This window comes from Falco biarmicus, chromosome 14 (assembly GCF_023638135.1).
Source record: "Falco biarmicus isolate bFalBia1 chromosome 14, bFalBia1.pri, whole genome shotgun sequence".
In the NCBI taxonomy this organism is placed as follows: domain Eukaryota; kingdom Metazoa; phylum Chordata; class Aves; order Falconiformes; family Falconidae; genus Falco; species Falco biarmicus.
In genome coordinates this window covers 23,787,477-23,810,671 of record NC_079301.1, presented here as the reverse complement: position 1 = coordinate 23,810,671, position 23,195 = coordinate 23,787,477, and the positions used below count along the sequence as shown (strand labels likewise).

General features: G+C 54.3%; 1 protein-coding gene across 1 annotated transcript in view; it reads right to left on the bottom strand.

Annotated features, from left to right (window-relative positions):
- MID2 (midline 2) overlaps nt 1–23,195 on the bottom strand; it is a 113,961-nt gene that overhangs the window by 5,927 nt on the left and 84,839 nt on the right. The window contains exons 4-9 of the mRNA XM_056359903.1: nt 20,956–21,063; nt 13,091–13,239; nt 12,453–12,580; nt 11,276–11,419; nt 5,997–6,158; nt 540–747 (exon numbers count right to left, since the gene is read on the bottom strand). Of these exons, the coding sequence (XP_056215878.1) occupies nt 540–747; nt 5,997–6,158; nt 11,276–11,419; nt 12,453–12,580; nt 13,091–13,239; nt 20,956–21,063 (899 nt within the window). The remainder of the gene's footprint in view (nt 1–539; nt 748–5,996; nt 6,159–11,275; nt 11,420–12,452; nt 12,581–13,090; nt 13,240–20,955; nt 21,064–23,195) is intronic.

Here is a 23,195-nt window from a genome sequence, read left to right as displayed (position 1 = left end):
CCCTCACAGGGATAGCTCAGTGCCTTGCCAGGCCTTTGCAAACCTCCCTTGGAGACATCCCTGTCTCCTCTGCTTAGGGGGACCGTGGCTCTGTGCACCCTTCCAGCTCAGACTTCATAATCACGCCTGGCCCAGCTAAGCAGGACCTTGCCCGAGACAGCCCAGGGGAGGGCACGGTGCATGCAAAAACCAGCAGATCTAAAGCTCTGTAGCACCTCTGCCCTGCTGTCATGGTGAGCTTTGAGCCCTGGCAAGCATTAGCAGGGTCAGCAGGTGAAGAATATACAAGTGAAGATACAAGCTCCGCTTTGCAGCCTGACTGGATCAGGCCCAAAGGCTTCTGGCAGACAGGAGAAACTCATAAACCTCTTGAAAGGTTCTTGAAAGCCACAGCCACCCGGATTTAAGGTCTCAAGCACCTCCCCGCCCACGAGCAGCTCTGCCAAAACCGTGGCCTTTAGCCCTAGTGTGCCCCACAGCATCTCTGGGGAAATCTGGGGGACCCTGGCAGAGGGAGGGAAGACAACGGTGCTGCCTACCAGGTTGAGGATCCCACCACCACCTCCCAGTAGTGGCAGCCACTGTCAATGAAGACGTTGCCTGCCGCCCCGTAGCATCCTGTCCCACTGAACCTCTCCGGCGTGTGGCTCTTCTTCAAGGAGCTCTCATCCTTCTCCATCTGCAGCCCGTCATTGGAGATTTTCAACTTCTTGTGAGCCATCTTGGGGTCCAGCTTAAAAGGCTGACCTGTTAGAAGAAGACACATGGATTAGGATTTACATTTATTATTGGGACAAGATGAAATGACCTCAAGTTGCACCAGGGGAGGTTTAGATTGGATATTAGGAAAAATTTCTTCAGTGAAAGGGTGGTTAAGCATTGGAACAGGCTGCTCAGGGAGGTGGTGGAGTCACCATCCCTGGAAGTGTTTAAAAAACATGTAGATGTGGTGTTTAGGGACATGGTTTAGTGGTGCACCTGGCAGTGCTACATCAACAGTTGGATTTGATGATCTTAAGGGTCTTCTCCAACTGGAATTATTCTATGATTTGTTACCATCATTGTGCAGACAGAACACGGCAGGAAACATCTGCCCCAGGCTCTTTGGACATCCTCCATGAGCCAAAGGTGCCCCCACTAGCCAAGGGCACTGGATTATAGATGCCCAGCAAGATGCTGAGGCACATCCACATGCCTCATGCATCTATTTTCCTGGGCTGATCTGTAAACCGTTGGTCCCTGTGCTGCTCCCGTGGCCCTGGTGCCGGCTACAGCTCCTCAGCCTTCTGGAAGGAGAAAGCAAGTTGCTGCTGCCCACACCTGCAAGCAAGCCACCACCCTGGCACCGTGGCAGCGGGAAGCAGGGATGAGAGCAGCACCTCCACCTTGGGCTTAGTCCCCAGCCTGGGAACCACTCACCTTCGTGGACCAAACAGAGGGAAAGGAGGTGAAACAGAAAAATGCAGAGGAAGGAGCTGAAGAGCATGAGCTCTCTGCCCCCCAGGGAGGATCAGGACTGGACAGTAGCCAGGCTGGGCAGCCCAGCACATCGGGCAGGGATCCTTAAGTGAGGGGCTGGGGAATACCCAGGGTCTCATTGCATATGACCTCCTTCAAATGCCTCATTCCCCATCAGAGTGGCTTCTGTTTGCCCCTTCTCGATGATGCAAAACGTGGCAGAAACAGGAGGATGTTTCCGGGTAATGGAAGTGGCACCGAAGCTGCCATCAGGATGCACCGTGAACCAAACCTGGGCAGGGCGTGTAGCCCGAATTCCTGAACGGATCCATACTCTGTTAGCAGTAATGAGAGCTACGTGAAGACAGGAGAGGGAGAACAGACTCTTTAAGTGCTGGTATAACAAAACTGTATCGCAGAAGCTGTACTGCAGCACTGAGCACATCCCTGAATCCCCATCAGCAGCCGAGGCAGACTGCTCCCCGGGGCACACAGGCTGCCATTACGTGTTACAGGAAGCATGCCCGAGGTTTTTCAGTGCTTCTCCACTGCCAACAAGGCCTCACCACTTGGAGAAGACGTCTGGGCTGTGGATGCAGCAGTGGAAGTAAATCAAAGGCGTCAGGTCCAGCCCATGTTTAGTGGAGGCTGGAAGGGAGGTGCAAGCACAGGGCCAACCAGCCAGCCAGCGCACGCCCCAGGGCTTCCTCTGCAATTAACAGGATTGAGTTTGATGGATTTTGCAGATCTTTAATGCTGGCTTGAAACTCAACTGCAATGCCTTTGTAATGTTACCAGCACACAGAAAGCCAAACTATTTCCTAATTGACACACACCAGCTGCTCTTCTTGCTTTGATAAAAAGCCTCCTGAAGATCCGCAAGGCCAGGGGAACATCTGTCCTCCCTCGCACTGATAAACTCCATCTCTTCTGGGCACCAGCTCTGCAACCCATTCAACAGCAAGTGCCATGGATTTCTCTGCAAGGCTCCAATTTTTGGTGCCAAACAGCCTCGCCACAAAACTAACCCTCACCAGCTCCCAGGGCCAGGTCTTGTGCATGTAGGGACACAGGTGGGGACGGGCTCAGAAAAATACCTGCAAACACAGACTTGTTCAGTATGGAGGGCTGGGGGATTTGGTGCGTCTTCTGCTCAGGCTGCTCATGGGCACAGCCCTGCCAGCAGGGCCCAGGCTGCTCACCTGGGTGACCTCCCCAGCACTCCCCCCATTGCCTGCTTCCAAAGCAAGGCCTTCACCTGACCTCCTTATTTTTCAATGATTTCCCTCTGGAAGCCCCCAGACTGTCCCTGGTTTTGCAAACAAAACCTCAAGATGTTGTAAAGAAGCAAATTTGAGTTGTAGTGTTCTTTGTCGCTGTGAGTTTTCATGCAAGATACAGTAAAGACCATATAGATACCAGACAGGATTTCTGTAGGGATTAATCTACTTTAGCACAAAGTGCACCGGACAGCTCAGCAAAACACTTTAAATAACTGCAAGCAGCTGAAAACCCAGGCTTTGGTGCCTGGAGCGGTCCCTGGCCGGGCTTGGGGGAAACGCTGCGCTGCACGAGCTGTGCCCCACTGCTTGCTCCCGTTTTCAACTACGGACACCGAGTCTTGGCGAGGAGAAATGCCCGGCGCCAATGCTATGCAGTGAGGGGGTTTCCAAGCCATGGCTAGGAACCATTGCAAGTGGCAAGCAGCATTAGCTACAGCAAGGCTGGAGAGCTTTCAAGTGTGACCCCATAATGGAGCTCATCTGCGCTACGCTCTACCTGGTGGTAGCTCGTGTTGATTTTCCTTGGAGCCCAATTTGCTAGGTAATTGAGTTGAGAGGCCTGAAAGTAAAGCTGCAAATTGGGAGTGACCTGCCCCCTCCTTTCCTCTAGCTATTTCAATATTTCTGTAGCTATGTTTTTCCAGCAGTAATGCAAAGAGACAAGCTCTGAGGAAGTGAGGTATAAAAATACTCGGCCCTGTCAAGAGAGAGACAGCCACAGCCCTTGTCACAAAGATGACCCCTTTTTAAGGTCACTGTGAACAACTGGAGTCCAGCTCTCATTGCTGGTCTGTGCTGGCACATCCTGGGTCAAGGGGTCAAGCAATATCTGCAGACAGTTTGCTGTGATGGGTAAGATGGAAGTTAAAAAGCACACAGCCTGCACCGCAAAATCTTGCTTGGGACAGAGGGCGTTTCAGAAGACACAGCCAGGTGCCTGCTCCCATCTGACCCCTTTCCCCAAAATATCACCCTGGCACTGGGAAACAACATGGATTTCACAGACTCTCAGTGGTCCCAACCTCAGCTGCCTCTAATTCCTGGTGCGCGTGCCCGGCAGGGTCCTCTGCAATCACAGCTGCCTGTACCCCGCATGATGCTATGCCGGACGAGCTGGGTTATGGGAAGCTGCTGGAGGACTCGTGACTTGAGGACAGCATGGCTGGGAGAAGCAGAGGTCCCATGCCTAGTCCTAACCCTAGGTTAGCTAAATACAGCTAAACACCAGCACTGATGGCACCAATGCTGTGGAAATCCCTACATGTCCCGACACTTGACCTTCTGGTGATGAAGGAATCTCTCCTAACATCACTTCAGGAGCAAAAAGAGGACTGTGAAATATGCTAACTGGCCCATCTCCTTGTCGAGCTGCTGACCTTTCAGCCAAGGTTACAGCAGTTGAAAAGCATACACTACCTTCTAGTCACCCATTTGAAAAGGAGAAAACCCTGTTGCCCTGCAATGACAAACACGGGCAGGACAGACAGCCCGCGAGGATGCCCTGGGGGTGCAGCATGAAGCAGCGGCACCTTCAGCTGGCACCACCCTGATGATGGGCAGCGAACACCCCAAAGGAGCCATTGTACACCAAGGCTGGCCACAGAAAGAAAATATATATTCTATACATATATATTGCTAAATCAAACGTTCAGAAATTCAGAAGTTTCCCTAAACACTTTGCACGGGCTGCGGATAACCACCGAATCAGTGGCAGAGCAGGATGCGTGCCCGTTAATGCCGTGCACCTCTCCTTCCCATTGCCCAAGCAGGAGGCACCGGGGTCAGATGCTTGGTAGCTCAGCCGTGTGAAAGGAGCTCCTGGCACTCACAAACTGTGGTTATACATAATAATTTGTGCAGCGCTTCAGATGAGGCTTGCTTGAGGTTTTAAACATGCAGGAAGCTGCTGCAGACACATGCCTGCAACAAGGGGAGCTCAAAACCCGATTGGGCTCTTATTTAACCTACCAAATCAAGCCCATCTCTGAGGAGGAGCCCTCAGCAACGTGCTGGAGTGTCTGATGACTGGCACTCAGTTAAAAAAACAAATGAGCAAGCCCCATCCCTTGGGAGTGGCTACCAAAGCAAACCACCCTCGCTCCCTGCTGTGCTGCTCTGTCACAGCATTGCTCTCACCTTGCCAAGCCACCCATTTCTTATTTCCAGAGCGAGCGCCTTTCAAAGCATGGGAAAGCACTTAAAACCAGCAACCACAGGAGGGATACAATTTTAATAAACAAGGCAGAATTGGATTGGAGTTTGCTTCTCAGCAGCACCCCTCCAGCCCCACCACTACACCGCCTTTACTTAATTTCATTTGGTTTAAAGTTGCACAGAGAAAATGAGGAGGCGGAGGTGATAAATCATCTCAAAAGCCTAGTCGACGCAGGAGCAATTGCGGTGTTGAGGAAGGAAACACAAGGGAGGGCTGTGCTCGCCTGGCCGGGCAGACACAGCTCAATGAGCACTGGAAAGACGCAGCCGCGGAGCGGTCAGCTGTGGGCACAGCCTGGAGAGCAGACTCACCTTCTCCCTTGACATTTCCGACCGTCTCTGCTGTGATGTCCACCCCGGCAGCGGGCACCAACGGCCCTGCTGCATTTGCTGCCCTTCAGTGGGGAAATGCTTCCCTCCTCCCACTGCAAACCCAGAAACTGCCCCCCTGGCCGGGATGGGTCCAGCTCTGCTGCTCTCTCATTTTTGTTCAAATCTCACTCTGATTTCTCTAAACAATATTTAACCTTCCTTGGCCACCCCTGGGGTGACGAGAAGGTGAAGCACAGCTTCTCTTCTGTTCTGTGCGCGGCTGCAAAGCCCCATCCACTACCATGGAGACACTTTCCAGCCTCCTTACAGGTCCCCAGAACTGCAGCCCTCTGTGAGCAAAGCCACACATGCACGCACACACAATTGCCCTGGGGCTCCATCCATCACCCTCAAAAAGCCCAGGGATGTAATGATGGACCTTCATGATCTAAAATCCAAGTTGTCCCAGGGCTGGGCGCTGACAGGAGCAGACAGCTGATGGGAGCCCCAGGCACTGTGTGGATAGCAGCAGACCATGTCCCTTGTGGCAGGGAAGGAGCTGGGATACCAAGTAAGAAGTAAATTAAATAACCTGAGGGGTCTCCATCGTGCTGCCAGGAACTGTGGGCTCACAAGGAGTGGCTCAGCCATACCCCTCTGGACTCAAGCACCAATGAAGCCGCTCTCCCACCCACCCCAAGGCAAGGCACCCCCCGGGTGGGCACGTACTGTTTGTCTTGAGCCTGGCGGGCTCGCTGTTCCGGCTGCCCGCCTGGTTTATGGCCTTGACAAGGAAGATGTAGCGGGTGCCGCTCTGGAGCCCATGGACAGTGTAATGGTTCTGCTTGATGTTGGGGACAATCATCCAGCTGTCCATGGAGTTGTAGAGGCCTGCGGTATGGGAGATAGGGGAAAAAAGATTTATGCACAGGAAAGAACAGCGTACAAAGACCACCCACTGCTAACGCAGAGCTCACTGACCACACATTCCCCAGGCTGACTTACTGCCCGCCCGAGAGTTAAGAGCACCTGCAGGAAAATTTCCGTAGATGATAAACCCCAGCAACTCGAAGAGCTTTTATTAACACACAAAGGCAACATTTCGTAAGGCAAAGCCAGGTGTGGGGTGCAGGCATCTCAAGATGCCGCTGTGGGAGGAGATGGGGAAGGTGCAGAGAAAGGGGAATTCAACTGGCTGCACCTTCCACAGACAGGGCAGATGGCACAGGCAGCTGCCAGCACCTGGGCGAAGGCGATGCCCGTCATCATCCTCTCTTGTTTCTTCACAGGACAACCTCCCTGCTGCTCTGGGGGTTGCAATATGCAATGCTGGCAGCAGAAAGGGACGTGTTTGCACCCTGATCCTCCTCCTGCATGGTGCTCAGTGCTCTGGGGTGGGAAGCAATAATCCATGTCCAAGGGAAGCTGATGCTTCAGCTCCCTGTGTAGACTGATCTGCAAAGTGCTTCAAAGAAAAAAATTACAGCTCCCAGCAAAGGGACTGGGATCCAGCCATTGGAAAACACTCAGGTACCTAAACTTTTTCTGGAAATGGAAAGGAATTAAGAGCCCTAAGACCCTGGAGACAGTGCTCCAAAAGCCTCACACGGTGCCACAGATGCTGTTACTGCCACCAGCACAGCTGGGGTGAGAATAACCTGCTGACTGCACAACTACCTCGAGCAGCCAGCACCAGGGGAAAAGGATGCTGTGGGAATCAGGAGCGACCACCATCACTGGCACCTATGGGCTGGGGGCAGCGGGTGCCCAGGACCACCCACCGCAGCACACAGCGGCTCTGGGCTCTCAGGAAACGCTCTGGGGCAGCTGTCACAGCACGGGACTGTTGCTATAAACCACAAGAATAAGGAGGAAGCTCAGAAGCAGTTGCTGCAAGTTTCTTGCATCCAGTGGGTTTGGAGGCGAAGGGGAAGCGATATATGCGGAGCGGGTTGTGAATCAAGGGTGACTGGAGCAGGGTTTTTAACCTCCTGTTGCCAGCATACATGTGCATGGCTGGAAGGCAGGAGCCTGGAAAACGCTCCACACCTCCTCTTTTAAGGCTTACATTGGGGTGTTTATTTCTCTCCGGTGGCTTGCTCAGCCGGAGGACAAGGGCAGGTGGCAGTCATTGTCAGCATGGATTTGGTTTAAAATATATGTGGAAATGGCCTAGGGGAGCAGAGCAACATTACTTGAAGTAGAAAATAAAACAGATGTGATACCAATTGCATCCTGCGCGCAGAGCTGCTTTCATCGGAGCACTCAGCTTTCAGCCAAGCTCTGGTAGGTGTTACCTCCCTGCAGACAAGGACCAGCTTTGAGTCCTTCATCGGAAAGGACAAGGTGGCTGAGAGACGACAGTCTGGGAATGATTTGGCCTCCCAAGCATGTTTCTTTCCCAAAACGACCAAGAAGGGATTGGCCTTGAAGACCGAGAGCTTCTATCCTTGCCAAATGTTTAAAAAATCCTTTTTATTGCAGTTTTCGTCATCCATAAAAATGTCCCACTCCTGCCGAGCTCTTGGCTTTAAAGAGAGTGTGAAGGGGCTGGTTTCCACAGGCCAACTGTGTGCTCTTTGCAAAGGTATTTCCTTTCGTGGGAAGCCTCCGCGTGCTCCTGGCAGGTGAGCCCTAGCGCACCATCTCCAGTGTCTCTTCATGCATGAGTTCAGCCAGGACTCAAACACTCTCATCACCCAGACCTGACTGTGTTATTTCAAGTGACAATATATTATTCATTTTCTCCTCCAAGATGTTAACTGGTATTTTCTTTACTCCTCCTATGAAGATCTACCAAAGAGGGCCAAGGAAGACCCCCCCTGGCGTGTGCCCCTCTGGGCTTTCTTCCAGAGCTGCCCTTGCTGCTTATCACCCCTGTGGTTTCCGTGCCCCCCTGCTTCCCAGTGCCTGTACCGAACCCACACAGCCCCCAGGGTGGGTAGGTGACTGATTTCCAAGCCCCTCGATGGACTGGAGCCTGAGCCGCACAACTGGAGCGGCATGTGGGGAGAGCGGGGAGCCAGACCCTTCCCCGAGGGGCCCTGGCACTGGGGGGGAGTAGTCCCAGGGCAGGGACACAAGTTGCAGCAGGGGAAATCCTGGTTAGATAAGGAAAAAATTCTTCTGGCTGAGGGTGGGGACATGCTGGAGCAGGGCCCGGAGAGCTGGGCGCTCTCCATCCTTGGGGCTGCTCAATGCTCAGGAAGCAAGCCCTGGGCAACCTGACCGAGCTCCAAGTTGCCCAGCTCCCGCAGGGCCAGTGCAGAGACCGTCAGGTGTCCCGCCCCACCTGAACACCTCGGTGATACCAGCAGGGCCCATGTTTCCTCCCCAGCTGGCAGGTGCAGGGGAGGTGGATGCTGGTGGCCATCTAAGAACGGAGCCAAAGAGGCTGCTGACCCTCCAGGCTTTCAGAGGAGGACAAAACACTGGAGACAACATGTCACGGCGGGGGGTGGAGAGGGGAACTGTGCGGGGGCAATCTAGCCGCTGTAGCACTGGGTTCCGTAACTAACCTCTGACTGAGGGGAAATAAATCATCTTGTTTTCCAAAATAAGGGCAAAGGCTCCTGCCAAGGCTGGGGATGCAAGCGTTATCTGGCTTCAAAAGTTGCAAACTTTCTCTGGCAGCTTCCTGCATATTTGAAAGTGCACTTTGCAGCCTTCCTGCGCCGTGACACTACGCCTCCAGCGCCGACGTCTTCCTGACCAGCCAGATAAACCGTCAGTGGCCCAAAAAGCCCACTCCAAAGCATTTCATCAGCACTTCCTACCACAGTTAAGTGCTACTAAAGAAAACCAGGAGTAAAACTTCCTTGCAAGAGCCATGCCATGGTGTGCTGTGCTCTTCCAAACCACTACTTCAGGATGGCAAACTGGAAGCCATACTTTTGTTCTCCCATTACAACATTGATATTTTTTTCTCATATGAAACAAGTGTTTTCCCTGGACTCTCTCCTACAACCCAGCCCACAGATTAACTTTCCTCCAGAACGCAAACCCCTCCAATTTTAGGAAAAGGCAACGCTACAAGAAATCATAACAGGTATGTATTTCTGACACCACAAGGACTCACCGGGCACCCAAAGGAATTAACCACTGCCACTGAGACTGGCAAACAGTCCTCGGCTTTATGGCCAAACTGCTCTTCTCTCCCTGCACCTCTGTGTTCTTCACCCGAAGAACCCCCTTCCCCGCAAGGACAGCCAACCCAGCTTTTTCTTTTACAGATAAACCCTCCTGACAATGAACGAGGAGGAAGACTACATAGCTCCTGCAGCAGATGCATGTGTCCTCGGGGGTAGCAGGGGGTCACAGCTTCCAGCCCCAGCTTCTCCAACCTGCAGTTTACCAGCTCTAATGATAAGCCACGGTGCCAGAAAGCCCGGAGTTTGAGTCTCCTTTTGGTCAATTCAGGTGTAGGGGGAGGAAATCAAACAGACATTTGGCACATTCCTTTAGTTTTGATCCCCAGGCAATTTCTGGCTCATTTTATCTTCAAGCCTTCAGCTGATCTGGGATGTCTGAGGGCCTCTGCCTGGCTACCCCTGGGCAGAGCTCCCACCTGCCGGCCGGCGGACTGCAGGGGCAGGCACAGCCGCCCGAAGCCCTGGCACAGCTGCAGGCAGAGCCCTGCCTGCGACAGCGACAGCTCAGCTGTGCCCGGCACGGCCCCGTGCCCTGAGACCACGTTTGGCCCTGGCCGGCACAGTGCTGCAAAGGGCTGGTAGGGGTCCTCCAGGGCACAGACCCCTCAGCTAACAGTGATGCCAATGAGCAGCGGCACACGGAGCCCCTGCGTGTGGCCGGGGTGCCCCTGGAGGACAGCTCTGGGTTTTAAAGTCCTGACCTTTGGAAGAGTGGCAGGAGGAGGCCGGGACAAAAAGATGCTTTGCCAGAGCTGCTCTACCTCCCCCAGTTTGCAACAGGTGTCCCAGCACCTTCTTTTCCCTTTGTTGCTTCTGCTTCCTTCACTGCTTGTGTTTTCCATCGCACTTAGGCAGCAGGACCAGGGCAGAATGCGTCCCTTCGAAGTCACCATATTCACCAGCTTGCTTTCTCCTGCTCGCTCTGGCTGAACACACACCAGGCACTCGAGAGCGCCTCACAAGCAACCAGCCATCCATACCCGGATGTCTCTGGACCCCGTTACCTCCCCCCCAAAAAGGTGGAGCCAGCTGTTAAATGCACTGTTGAAATATTTGTAATATTAAACCCCCCATAACTACCATAGTCTTCATCAAATAACAAATATCCAGGAGGGAGCTTTGCATATAAGAGGTTGCTGTCCTGACCTTGTGGCAAGCCTGGGGGCAGGATCACCCCTGTAAAGCTGTTTTAAAGCTGTCCTGTTGCACTAGAAGACAGCATGGCACGGAAAATATGCTGAGCACCGCAGAGTCTATAAAGCCCAGGCTCTCCCAGGGGAGCTGGATGCCGCGCCCTGAGATGCAGGTTCCTTGCTGTCTGACCACAGTGCTTCTGAAGTGATTAGCTACCAACCCAGCCCCTCCACAAGAGCCCTCCTTGGTCCTCAAATCCCATTCCTGCCAAGCAAATTTGTGGCAGTGTGGAAAAATAATTAGGTATGGCAGTTATTTTCAGGAAGAATTACCCAGAGACGTGCCTCTATATTGTTATGGAGGGTATATAAATCATGCTTAACTATCAGCCCACAGAGCAGCCAGCACCACCCTGCCCGTACTATCCCAGGGCGCTGTATGGGATGTACAGACACGGTAGCTGTGGGACTGATGAGACCCTCTCACGTACCAAATGCTTCACCAAGCCAGAGGCTGCGGACACCAAGTGCAGGGCAAAACAATCCAGCATGGGGCAGTCCCCATCACTTTGATTACAGCCCTAAGCAATGTCCTTGTCAGATCCTTCGCTGCAGTTTCCTCCCTTAATTCCCAGCCTTCAAACCTGCTGATTTTCTCCAAGCATCTTTTTCTTCCCAAACTGGACCACGGCCCCCCAAACTGAGCTGGTGCACGGTGACTTACTGATGAAGTTGGCTTGGCCGGTGAAGATGGTGTACTGCAGCTCATAGGAGCTGACGCTGAACTCGTCCTCTGAGATCCAGTGGACAGTGATTGTATCGTGGGAAGCTGTGCAGAGCTCCTCTCGGACAGATGGCGGGTTTGGCGCTGCAGAAGATCACAGGTAACGTATTTTGGTGAGTTTCTTAATATAATAGGCTTTTTTTCTCCCTTAAGGATAGAGATAGGTTCATGCAGGGAGCAGTCTCGACACAAACAACTGTCTCATTTTATCCAACATTGTGTTTCCCACTTAACTAAACTTTTTAGTGACGTAACAAAATATCCAGGGCCAGCGTGTTTTCAGGCATGCCAGAACAAGGGGGTTTTGCTGCTGCTTCCATCAGGTCTGACACCTCTATCCTGAAATGAGCTGAGAAGCCACTTCAAAATCCACCTAACTTCTTAGCACCGGTTGTGGACTAACTGTCCCATAACTGTTCCAGGCACGTTTGTTGTTAATCTTTCATTGCAAGCTGATGTGCTTCACAATAAAGAAAATCAGGTTTTGGTAAGTAAGGATGTCCTCGCTTCTCCGGAGCTTTCACCCCTGCCCCTGCTTTTCCAGCACACTGCATGGTTCAACAGCAGTTGGCTGCAGCAGGGCTGCTCCCCAACAGCCCGCGTCGCCCCAGGCAAGGGCGAGAGCAGCATTTAGCCTGTGCTGTGGGCACCAAGGCACCACCAAGAGGCCCAGCAAGGTTTCTGCCCACAGAAGTTCATAATTTATCACCATGAGATCTGCAAAAGGGGCAGCAAAAGGGAAATGCTAAAGGATGCAGTGTGTTAGAAGTACAGTAATTGATTAATTCACCACTGCCTCTCTGTAATCGACCCTCTCGGATCCTCATGGGCATCAGCCTCCTCCCAGGGTCGTGGAGGGGGTCATTTCTGACCTGCTTTCTGAACTTTTCCACTGTCCCCAAGGCGAGGCAGAGTGCAACAGGAGGCTGGGGATACGTCAGTCCTGGTGACAGCATAGCCTCTGCTCTGCCACAGCTAACCAGGCACTCTTTAGTGGTGAAAATGAATGGCAAACTGGTTTGCTTTGAAATACGCCTGCCGGCCCTCGGCTGGGTGCAGAGGAGGGGGCTGCAGGGAAGGTGTGGTGTGCAGGCAACGGGAGCACCTGTGCACTCACCGGTTAGATAATCCAGCCCCTCCAGCAGCTTCTTCTCTCTTGAAAAATCTAAAGCAAAGTTTTCAAAGGCATCATTAAAATTGATATCTGGTATCAGAACTTGAGAGGATGCAGTTGCCATGGCGACCCTGAAAGAAAAGAAGACACCATCAATACGCATCAGGGTGCACACTGCTCCTGATGCCTGACAGCGACAAGGTGGGGGATTAAAAGGGTGCAAGCAGCCTCATGGTGACATTACAGTCAGGAAACCGGCTTTTGCCTACTGACCACTGCTCCTGTCCCAGGAGAGTGACCTGGCCTGGGGACAGGTCCCCAGAGCAGTGGGGTGGCTCTGTCCTTAGGGGATCCCAGCCCTGAATGCCTGCCAGGTTCCCTTCAGATTGGCATTTCCACCACATCCCTCCTGCCCCAGGAATGATGTTTGCTCCCACAGTAGGTGTTTGGCTTCGCTAGGACTTGCCATGCAACTCCTGTCTGGTGAGGGATGGGAACCAGTGACACCCCAGACCCCAGTATTTATTTGAGGGCTGAAGGCTGCAGGGGGTAGGATGGAGTGTCCCTGGGCAGGGACCTGCGACCAGGGGACACTCCAGCAGCACTGGAGTCCTAAGCTGAGCGTGCCAGTGCCAGCCCACCTCTCGGCCACATTTCTGGCTGTCTGCAGGAACCGTGCGTGGTCATTCTCCTTCAGGATATGCTCTGCCTGGTTGATGAGGACCGTCGAGCGCTCGAGACACTGCCGGCAGTTAGCGACCTGCTGGGCTAGCTTCCGCAGCTTCATCACCTGCAAGAGGAGCAGAGGGGAACAAAGGTGTCGCTTGAAAAGCGAAGAGCAAACCCCATCCGAATGCAGGGGCTGCTCAGGGGATGCAAGGAGCAGTGAAACAGCATGGAAATGTCTCCAAAGACTCCGGGGAGGAAGAGCAGCAATGCTCTCTTTTCTCCTTTTTTTCCCCTCTTTTCTCTATTTTTTTCCATGTTAATTTTTGCTTGTGGGTGGGAAAGCCCCAGGGAAAAGCTTCCGCACTGCTCTAAGGGTCCCACGCATGATCAGCGTAGGAAAGTGATGCATCTTCTCTCTGCTCCTCCCGTGCAAATGCAACATCATCCCCCCTGTGCCAGTTCTCAGTAGATGTGGCCGGGAGAGGAGCGCTCCTGCAAAGCACAGAGCAAGGAAACCTCATGCTGGCTCAGCCCCAGCAGAGCTGCTGGAAAACATGACATCTGCAGCCGCAAATTGTTTTGCAATTAAAGGTGAGGTGCTGCAGTAAGAACAGGAGAGGAGTTACCCACAACACAGGGAAGCAGGAGCTGCAAAACCAGCCCAAGCGCCAGTTTGCACCCAAAAATAGTGCATGTGGCTTGAACGGGCTGTCTCCGGCCACCCAGGTGTCCTGTGAGTCCGACACAGCCCATGCTGGGGGCCAGGGCTGAGGGCTCTGCCGTGGCTGGTGGAAGCTCAGACCTGGCCCAGCCACCATTCAAAAGGGGACGTGAAGTGACTCCAGGGAAAAGCACCTCTGACGCTTCGGCCCTTTCCCTGCAAAGCTCTGTAGAAGATATTTACTGATGGCTTTACCTTAGGCTTAAGCCATTAAGGAATAAAGAGAACAGGTTTGATGGCACCTCTTCCCTCTCCTGCAAAGTACCAATGCTCAGCAGCAGTGAGGAGAGCAAAGAAACCAGGAGAAACTATTTCTCAGGCAAAATCTCCAAGTCTTGGGAATGCTGGGCTGGAGCACTAGGGAAACCACCTTTGAAACTCCCACCTCCTGCATGCAGCCAGGGTGAAGCTAAAGAAAAGGCAGGCACAAGCCCCAGGTCAGCCCTGAAGCTGCTCATGCGTAGCAATGGTCATATTTCTGTAGGGTCTACGGCTCTGGCAACAAAATAATCATGAGACGTAACCCCCTTCCTGCCCTCCTGTCTCTACATGAACACACGCTCATGCAGCCACTCCTGGCACCGACTTCACATCAGAAGCAGGGTGGAGGGAAAAGGGGGGTTACAGAGGAGCCGACAGATTTGTAGGGTAGTTCTCCTGTTTATGCTGGGAGCACAGAGAAGCTCAGGAATGCCTCGAGCTGGCTGAGGTCAATACCACATGTTAAAGCGCACTGTACCACTTCTCTGGCTCTCTGATGCTTTGCTGGTGCCAGAGGCAGTATTTTGATTTGGGAGGAGCAGTCCTGGGCCCTACGTTGGCACCAACGAAAACACAGAAGAAAGGGGGTGAATCAGCACCCTGGGAATTGCACTGACAGGCAAGCTAGAAGTAATTCTGTATCTGGAAAAGCATCTTGAGAGGGACAATGAGGCACTTGCTAATGGAATATAAATCCCCACTGCCTTGTTCCTGTGTGCATCTGCAGCAAAGGATCCTGCAGACACCCAGGGGAGGGGAAAACACATTTCGGCAGATGGAGCTGGACTGGGAGTACCTGAAACAGCAGATTCTGACATGATAAATCCTGCTTCAGATCCCTGCCCCATGCTCCGCAGCTGCATCCCACATGAGGCTCTCCTGAATGGCATCACACAAATGTCTTAAACCGAAACGAGCGGTCCTCCCGCACGCCTGCGGCACCAACCACAGACACCATTTCCTCTCACTTACTTAGCTGATGCTTGTGACTGAGCATCATGCTGGACTTATCCTGTGAGAATGTGATGGCAGAGCTTTAGCCGTGTCCTCTCTGCTCCATACGACCACCCGCAGCTCTCCCAGCCCACCTCCGAAAGGAGCAACTGGTACACCGTGTTGCTCATCTGTGCATCTTCAGAGTATTTCCTTTTATTAACGAGGGAGCAGGGCGTTCTGCAGGCCTCATGAAGGCATCGTGACAGCAGCTCCTGAAGCTCCTCACTGGCCACAGCTGCCCTGCAGCAAATCCATCAGGAAGCGAGAGCAGGAGCTCCTGAAGGTGATGGGAGGCTGCTCAAGCTGCTCTTTCAAGGTGTCAGTGCTGTCAGTGCATTTACATTTGAGTAGCATGCTAATCCCCTGGCTGACAGCAGGGCCCTGCTCCCCTTGCACGACTTGTGGGCATCTTCCCACAGCCCCCGGCACCTCTGCAGGACTTCAAAATAAACAAGACCAAGGGTGAAAAGCCAACAGATGAGCTTTGAGCACATCAAGCCAAGAAAAAGCCATGACTTTCCATCCCTCCCCAAAACCTAAGGGTTTCCATTGCACTGTGACACGGCTGGGTGCCCGGTGATGGAGCTCTGTGGGCCCAGCATGGCACCCACCCGGCTGCACTCATTCCAGCGCCGACCACGGAGCAGCACACCAGGCTGCAGCAGGAGGGGACCTTGGGGTGAATCACTGGCAAGGGGAGGACACTCGAGCATCCTCCAGCCAGCACTGTGAGCTCTCCAAAGGCACCCAGGGTGAGGCATCCCTGGGGAAGCACCCACTGCGTTGGCAGTGGAGGCGAGGACATCACTCGTCAGAGGTGATGACGCCCTTGGTACCTGCCTTCTCCATCCATCTGGCAGGAACAGCTGCGAGACCCTGGCACCCATCCTGTGACATTTACTGGCCCCAGCCAGCCCTGTGCAGGCTCCATGCAAGCAGCGAAGCAGCTCAGGTTAAACCTGGGAGGTAACAACATGCGGCCAGGCAGCTGTCACTTGCTGGCAGAAGTGGCAGAGCCATTAGGTGGCCAAAGTACCCTGCACGTTCTCCCTCTTCCTTCTCCTAGGCTTTTGCAGGACATCAGCTCCCTGCCCCATGTCCCCGCAGTGTGATGTGGGGCTGCAGCATCTCCCTGCACCCACAAAGATCCTGGATGGGGCTGACCACACCACGGCCATGGGTCCCAGAGCCAAGCTGCAAGCCCAGCAGCAGCTGGGCGATGGAGGTAGGCACAGAGGGGCAGGGGGAGGAGGCAGCAGAGTACATCAGGACAGTTTAATCACTCTGCTCCCTATGCACCAGCTTGCCAGCTCCCAGGAGCACTGCCATGTATGCACGCAGGGTTGGCATGCTGGCAGCTGGAAGCAGGACCAGATGAAGCAGGTAGTGCTTGTTCCACTTGTTACTGCGTGACACTTGGATTTGTTGCCACCACTGTTATCAGGACCAGACATGCAGCCTGCTTCCACCGCAGCAAGAAGTCATGGGCTCCGACTCGCTGTTGACTTAACACTTAACACTCACACATAGTTTGAATTACAGCGATAGCAAATAAAGCTGTGAATCCAGAAACACCCCTGCCAGCACCCTGCAAGCTGCCACACAGCCAACACTCTCCTGCGGCTGTCCTGCGAAACCTGGCCTTGCTCCCCATCTCCCTGGCAGTACCGCCACCCCCCAGCATCCACGGGGCTCGAGGCTGTCTGCAAACACAGCATCACAGAAGGGTTTGGGTTGGGAGGGACCTTTGAAGACCATCTAGTCCAACCCTCCAGCCACCGGCAGGGACAACTCTTACTAGATGAATGAAGATGCCCAACCCCCTCCCTCCCCCCCCCCCCCGCCCCAGCCTGACCTTCACCAGTCCCAGGGATGGAGCATCCACAGCTTCTCTGGGCAACCTGCTCCAGTCCCTCAGCCCCCTCATCGAAAAACGTTTCTTCCCTATGTCCAAGCTGAATTGCCCTCCTTCAGGTCAGAACTGTCGCCCTTGTCCTGTCGCTACAGGCCTGGTAAAAAGTCTCTCTCGGCCCTTCTTCAGATGTTGAAACGCCGCAGCAAGGTCTCCCCGTGGAGCCTTCTCCAGGCTGAGCAACCCCGGATCTCTCAGCCTCTCCTCCTAGCAGGGGGGTTCCAGACCTCGGACCATTTCTGTGGCCACCTCTGGCCCCGCTCCAACAGGTCCGTGTCCTCCTTGCGCTGGGGACCCCAGAGCTGGGTGCAGTGCTCCCGGGGGTCTCACCAGAGCGGAGCAGAGAGGGAGAATCCCCTCCCTTGACCTGCTGGCCATGCTGCTGGTGATGCACCTGGGACACGTCTGACTTTCTGGGCTGTGAGTGCACGTTGATGGCTCATGTCCCTTTTTTCATCCACCAGCATCTCCGAATCCCTCTCCGCAGGGCTGCTCCCAACCCACTCATCCCCCAGCCTGTATTGATACCACAGGTCACCCTTACCCAGGTGCAGGACCTTGCACTTGGCCTTGTTGAACCTCGTGAGGTTCACATGGGCCCAGCTCTTCCAGCCTGCCTAGGTCCCTCGGCACAACATTCCTTCCCTCCAGCACATCCCACAGACACCCAGCTCATCCCAGTGCCAGTGTCTGGGGAGGCTGGGGGAAGCCATGCAAAGAGCAGGGCACCTGGCCGGCTTATGGGATAAGACATGGATGGACAAAGTCAGCGACACACATTTGAATGATGGCATGGATCACTCCACGGCCACTGCTTCTCACGTCCTTCTCGCTCCCACCACACTGGCAAGATTGTTTCTAAGTAAGAACATGTTGGCTTGGATGAATGACATCCAAGCAAGGGGGTCAGACAAGCAGCACAGGTCACTCCATGTCTGCTTAGAGCACAAGGAGGGACATGTCCATTCAACACCTCAGGGTCTCTCGGACCGATCAGGAGCTCTGCAACTCCCAGCGCCTCAGCAACGACTTGGGGACAGAGAGAGCTGCCACCCTGGGGAGCATCCCGGGGGATGAGGGCAGGCAGTGGCACGCTGCAGCAAGCCGTGCCCCACTGGCACATAGTGGGGACAAGCATGGGCTCATCTTCGCTAGCAGCAGGCAGGCACAGCTCAAAACGGCAATTTGCAAAAGGAAGCAATTCTCCTGCTGGGGCTTAATTGGCTGATGGATGGTTCATTTTATGACCAAGCTTGTCAGAAAAGAATTATCAAAAGGAGCATAAGGAGGAGAAATAACACGACTTTTGTTTCGAGGGAGGACTTGGCAAGCTCTGGAGTAGCTGTCGGCCTCAGGCAGGGAGAGGCAGGAGAGCCCCTACCTTTACCACAATCACTTCCAGGAGCCACTGGTGTGCCTGGACCCAGCTCTCCTCGGCTGCATCCCCACAATGACGGCAGCCTGCAGCTTTAATCCCAGGCAAAGCATCCGCTGTGGCTAAGGGAAAAGGAGGTGCAGGTGCCCTGGCCCCAGGCCAGCTGGGCCGGGCTGTGACACCAGCACCTGCGGTGCCCTGAGTGGGTGACACGGGTGCTGGCACCTGCAGCTGGATCCGTGTCTGGCAGAGTGCTCTTCAGGGCAGCCCAGCTGCCTGCTTCCTTCCTGCTCCTTCTCTTGCATCCTCCTAGTGATTTTTGCTGCCTCCTGGGTCCTTCCCACCTACCCCCACCACCTCAGGGCCAGCATGGGTTATGGGATGCTGCCCAGCCTCAGGCGCTGGTATCCAAGCCCCAGTAGTGCACAAACCTGACCCCTGCCAGGTGTGATCCCAGCCTGGAGCTGCACGTGGGTTCCCCGGTATCTAATCTCTGGTGTGTTTCCAAAGACACATGCACGACACATCTGGGACAAATCCTTTTTTAGGATTACTGGATTAAAAGACACCCGGTGTGGGCATGGCTTCCTTACCTCTAAGGCGCGTCTTCCAGGAGCACAGGAGGCGCCATCTGCCAGGCACCTTCCCCTGGCATCCCTCGCTCCCACCCATGACCAAGCATAAACTTCAGGCAGCTGCTCTGGTCCTTACATCCCTCTCGCTGCCTTGCAGAGCCGGAGTGGCTCCACCTCCCAGCTACCAGAGCAGCCCCAGAACGGAGCAGCCCATTCCTCCCAGGGCTGCTCTCTGGCTGGACACAAACCGCGGTCGCAACATTTTTGCCTCCATACACAGTCCCTCTCAGGCCTGGGGCTGCCACTCTTCCCAGTACCCTGTGCCACTGTGATTGGGCTGCTCCATGCATCCATCGGGCCATTTCTCAGGAAGAGCAGCCCACAACAAATGGAAAACCAAATGGCAATTCAGCAGGAAAGCAGTATTTTTCACTGCAGTTGGAGCACTTCAAACCAGCCACAGTCTCCAGCACTTCCTCCTTTCTTTTGTGTTTGGAGCTTTTTAAACTCTCAGGTATTTGTGGCTGGGGCTGCTCAGAAAGGCTGCTTCCCCTTCACACTTGGCAACTGTTGCTCAGAGGTGTCAAAACCAATGAAGGAAACCTGCCCAGCCTCCCTGCAGCCAGCACCTGCAGCACAGGGGGCTACGGAGGGGCACTGCAGTGCTGCAAACTCGCACTTTTCCATCTCTAGCCCTATTTCATCAGCAAAGAGGCTTATTCCAGTTGCCAGGTAACTTTGGAAACCAGATGCAGTCCCCTCCCCCATACTGCCAGTACCGCCATCCCCACATCCATCTCCCAGTGGTGCAGCACTGGGTTTGCAGCTATGCGGGCACAAGCTTGCTGCTCCTACCCTGGCAATTTACAAGCAGCTGCGGGTTGTTTCTGCTGATGGTTTTGGGCACTAATCAGGGCCTCCCTCCTCTACCCAGCTGCCAGTTTGTAGGAAAGTAACATCTTTGAGCCTTCCAGCTCCCTGCCAAGTATGGCTGAAACGGGACAACATGGTCAAAAGACATCAGGGGGAGAGGGTGGGAAGTGAGAGGCAGACAGACAGATGGACCAGCAGAAGGCACCGTTACATAAAATATGTTCCTTGAAGTGACTGGGATAAAAGCAGGCATCTTAAAGCTTCCACTGCTGCCGAGGGTGTCCAAGAGCCATGCAGGTCGTCTCTCTTGTGTACACATGCAGTGTAACCCACTCCCAAACTTCTGCCTGCAAAAAAAATATCTGTATCTGGGCTGATGCTGCTCCCTGGCTTAGCTATTGGCACTGATGGATGCAGAGCTGGACCTTAATGCACATTCCAGCTCAGTAAGAAAGCCAAAGGGCTTGTGCAAGTGTGCTGTAAACTCCCGTGGGCATCCCTCCAGCCTCTCCCCGTCGCACAGAAGCCACTGGGAAAAGCCAGAACACCTGAGACCGCTGGAGGAAGGGTCCAAACACCCCCTCACAAAGAAAAGGGTGAGAAACCAGCTCATCTACAGCTATGCTGCAATGCAGAGCATGTAGCCTCTTCTTTATCTGCAGTGCCAGGTTTGGATGGCCCTTCAATATTAATTCTACATTATTATATTAGCACCATGGTGTTAGAAAAGCCCTAAGGAAGCTGTCTGGACTGATCCAAGCAACTGTACCCATTTGTCATGCTAATCAACGCCCCTTCCTTCCTCCAGCCATGTCAAGTTCGTGCACTGTCCTCAGCAGAAGAGCCCTGGGGACAGCAGCAGCAAGGGACACCGGGACATGCACACCATTTGGAGCAGCAGGGAGGCAAAGCTGTGTGTACCGATGGCTGCCCATAGCAGTTCCTTCCCGGGCAAGGCAATACAGGCTGCTAGCAGCCCCTGTGTGTGCCTGGGACACCCCAGCATCACGGGCTGCCAAACTGCTGGGCTGTGCCCAGACAGGAAGGGCAGACCCTGCACCAGCCACCCCATGGGCACAGGAGAGGACCTCTGAACCGTGGATACACAAGCCAGTCCTCCTTACCTTCGTCTCCTTGATCTTGACAGCGATGACCTGCTTGCGCTGGCGGATGATCTCCATGAGCTCATCACACTCCTCCATCAGCTTAGCCTCATGCATGGCTGTGTTCACCTGGCCAGGAACAGCAAAAGCACACCCTGTTAGGAGGGACATGCTCGTCCCTGAGCCCCCAGCCCCGCAGTGCACTCAGCTCAGGCAGGGAGAGATGCAATATATATCCTCCATGCCAAGCCCCGGCTCTGCCAGCTGCCAGGGCCTGAGCTGGGCAGGAGATAACAGCCCTGCAACACAGACAGAAGCAGGCTGGCTCACCTGCATCCATTGCCGCACCAGCTAGAGGAAAGAAAAAGGCTGGAGAAAGGTGTGAAGCCCTCCCAGCTGCACGTCTGAGGTCAGCGCCAGGTGATGGGGCTGTGCTGGGTGGCTTGTGGGGCAGGCACTCCTCCGTCGCAACTGCCCCCCTCGACTCCCCGAGAGTCAGGGGACAGGCTGCAGGGAGATGGCAGCCCAGGAGCAGCCACTGCAGCACAGCCTGGCTCAGCCCTGCCGGGGTGCTGCACCCCCATAGCCACAGCACTTTCCAACATAGCTGGGGTACAAACCAGGCAGAGCTAACACCCCACGCTGGCCTGCACCGGCCCCGCACAGGGATGCTCAGGGAACTCCCCGCCTCCCTTCCCTGGGCAGGCTGTACGTTCTGGGGGGCTCTGCAGAGCCACAGATGCGCTGCCTGGGCTGCGTGACCCCCACCCTGCCCTCAGCTGGAGGTTACCCTGCCCTACCCGTCCTGCTGCGAGTCCGGCAGCACAGGCTTCTAGCAGAAGCAGCCAGCTTTGCCGGCCTCTCAGCTTGCTTGTGCACCGACACCGAGGCAGTATCCCTGTGCTCGTTAAAGCAAGAAGAGGCTTAAAAATGAATGAGAGCACCTGCTTGTAAGAGCTAGGGCAGCCACAGCTTCAAAGCATCTGCAAAAGCAAGACTGAAAGCAACCGCCCAGTGCGGGCAGAGGGAGGGAGCGCCTGCAGAGCCCATGGGGAGCTGCATGGCTGCAAAGGGCAGGTTATGACCCGTGTGGGGTCTCAATGAAAGGGCTGAACCAGCTCAGGCAGCAACAGCCATGGGCAAGTCGGGCAGGTGTAGCCGCCTTGCCTCTGCTCCGGCCGCTCACTGTGCAGGGCTGCAGCCTCAAGCTCTGCAGCATGGTGTGAGGCCACAGTGAGGAAAAACCTTCCCCCTCCTGGCACCGCAGGATGCTCACGGCAGGGTCCACGGGCTCCAGCACTGCCTCGGGGGTGGCTTTCCACCCACAGTGCAGGGAAGCTGGGCACACCACGCTGGTGCTGCTAACCTGGCAGGCAGGGCCAGGCAGGCAGGGTGGCAGCCCCCAGCTCCATGGATGCCTCCATACCCTTATTTTCAGGCACAGCACAGTACCTGCTAGTCACAGAGCACTCCTCAGGAGCCTCTCTTTGAGTAAAGCCTTTTACAAATAGCAATCTTCCCCCTAAAAAAATAAAAAAGTACCAGATGCTGCTGGCAGCACCTGCTGCTCTAAAAAGCTCCATTTCTTCATAGTGCAAAGGTTTGGTAGGATGTGTGCCAAGACCATAATAACTCTTTAAGCTTTCTCCAGCTCAAGGCAAATTTCTTACTGCGCTTGCAGTTCAATTCCTAAACTGGGGCACCGTCCCCTAATGGATTTTCCTCTGGGCTCATGACGAGGGGAGCCTGGTGATGCTCAAACCCATCATCTTCTCCCTACAGCATCCCCTACTAACCACAGTTCCCAATGTGAGACACACAGCTTCTACTGGACCGGCCCCCAGCAGGGTAACAGAGCAAGCATCAAACAGCACTTTCATGATCACGGCCATCTTCCAGATTGCTGCTGATATTCCTCCCTCCCTAACCTCATTCCCGATATGTATGGTTCAGTGGCAAAGAAATAAAATGTGCTGCACAGCACAACCAGTACTCCCTCCAGAATTGCTGCACCAAGAGGAGGGACTTGAGCCAGGAGACGAGGAGACCTCGTGTAGACCTGGGTCAGTCCCACTGGGGGACTGAAGATGACACAGACTGGCCAGAGCCTCCCAGAAGTCACCTTCAGGTCTGACCTGTCCAACCACCTTGGACACAATCTGGCTTCTTCCAGACCAGGTCTGGTCTCTTTGTGGCCTCTGCCATGCAGATGGTTGGCCAAGATGATAATTTTGCTGCTCAGCATCTACCAAAACAGGACC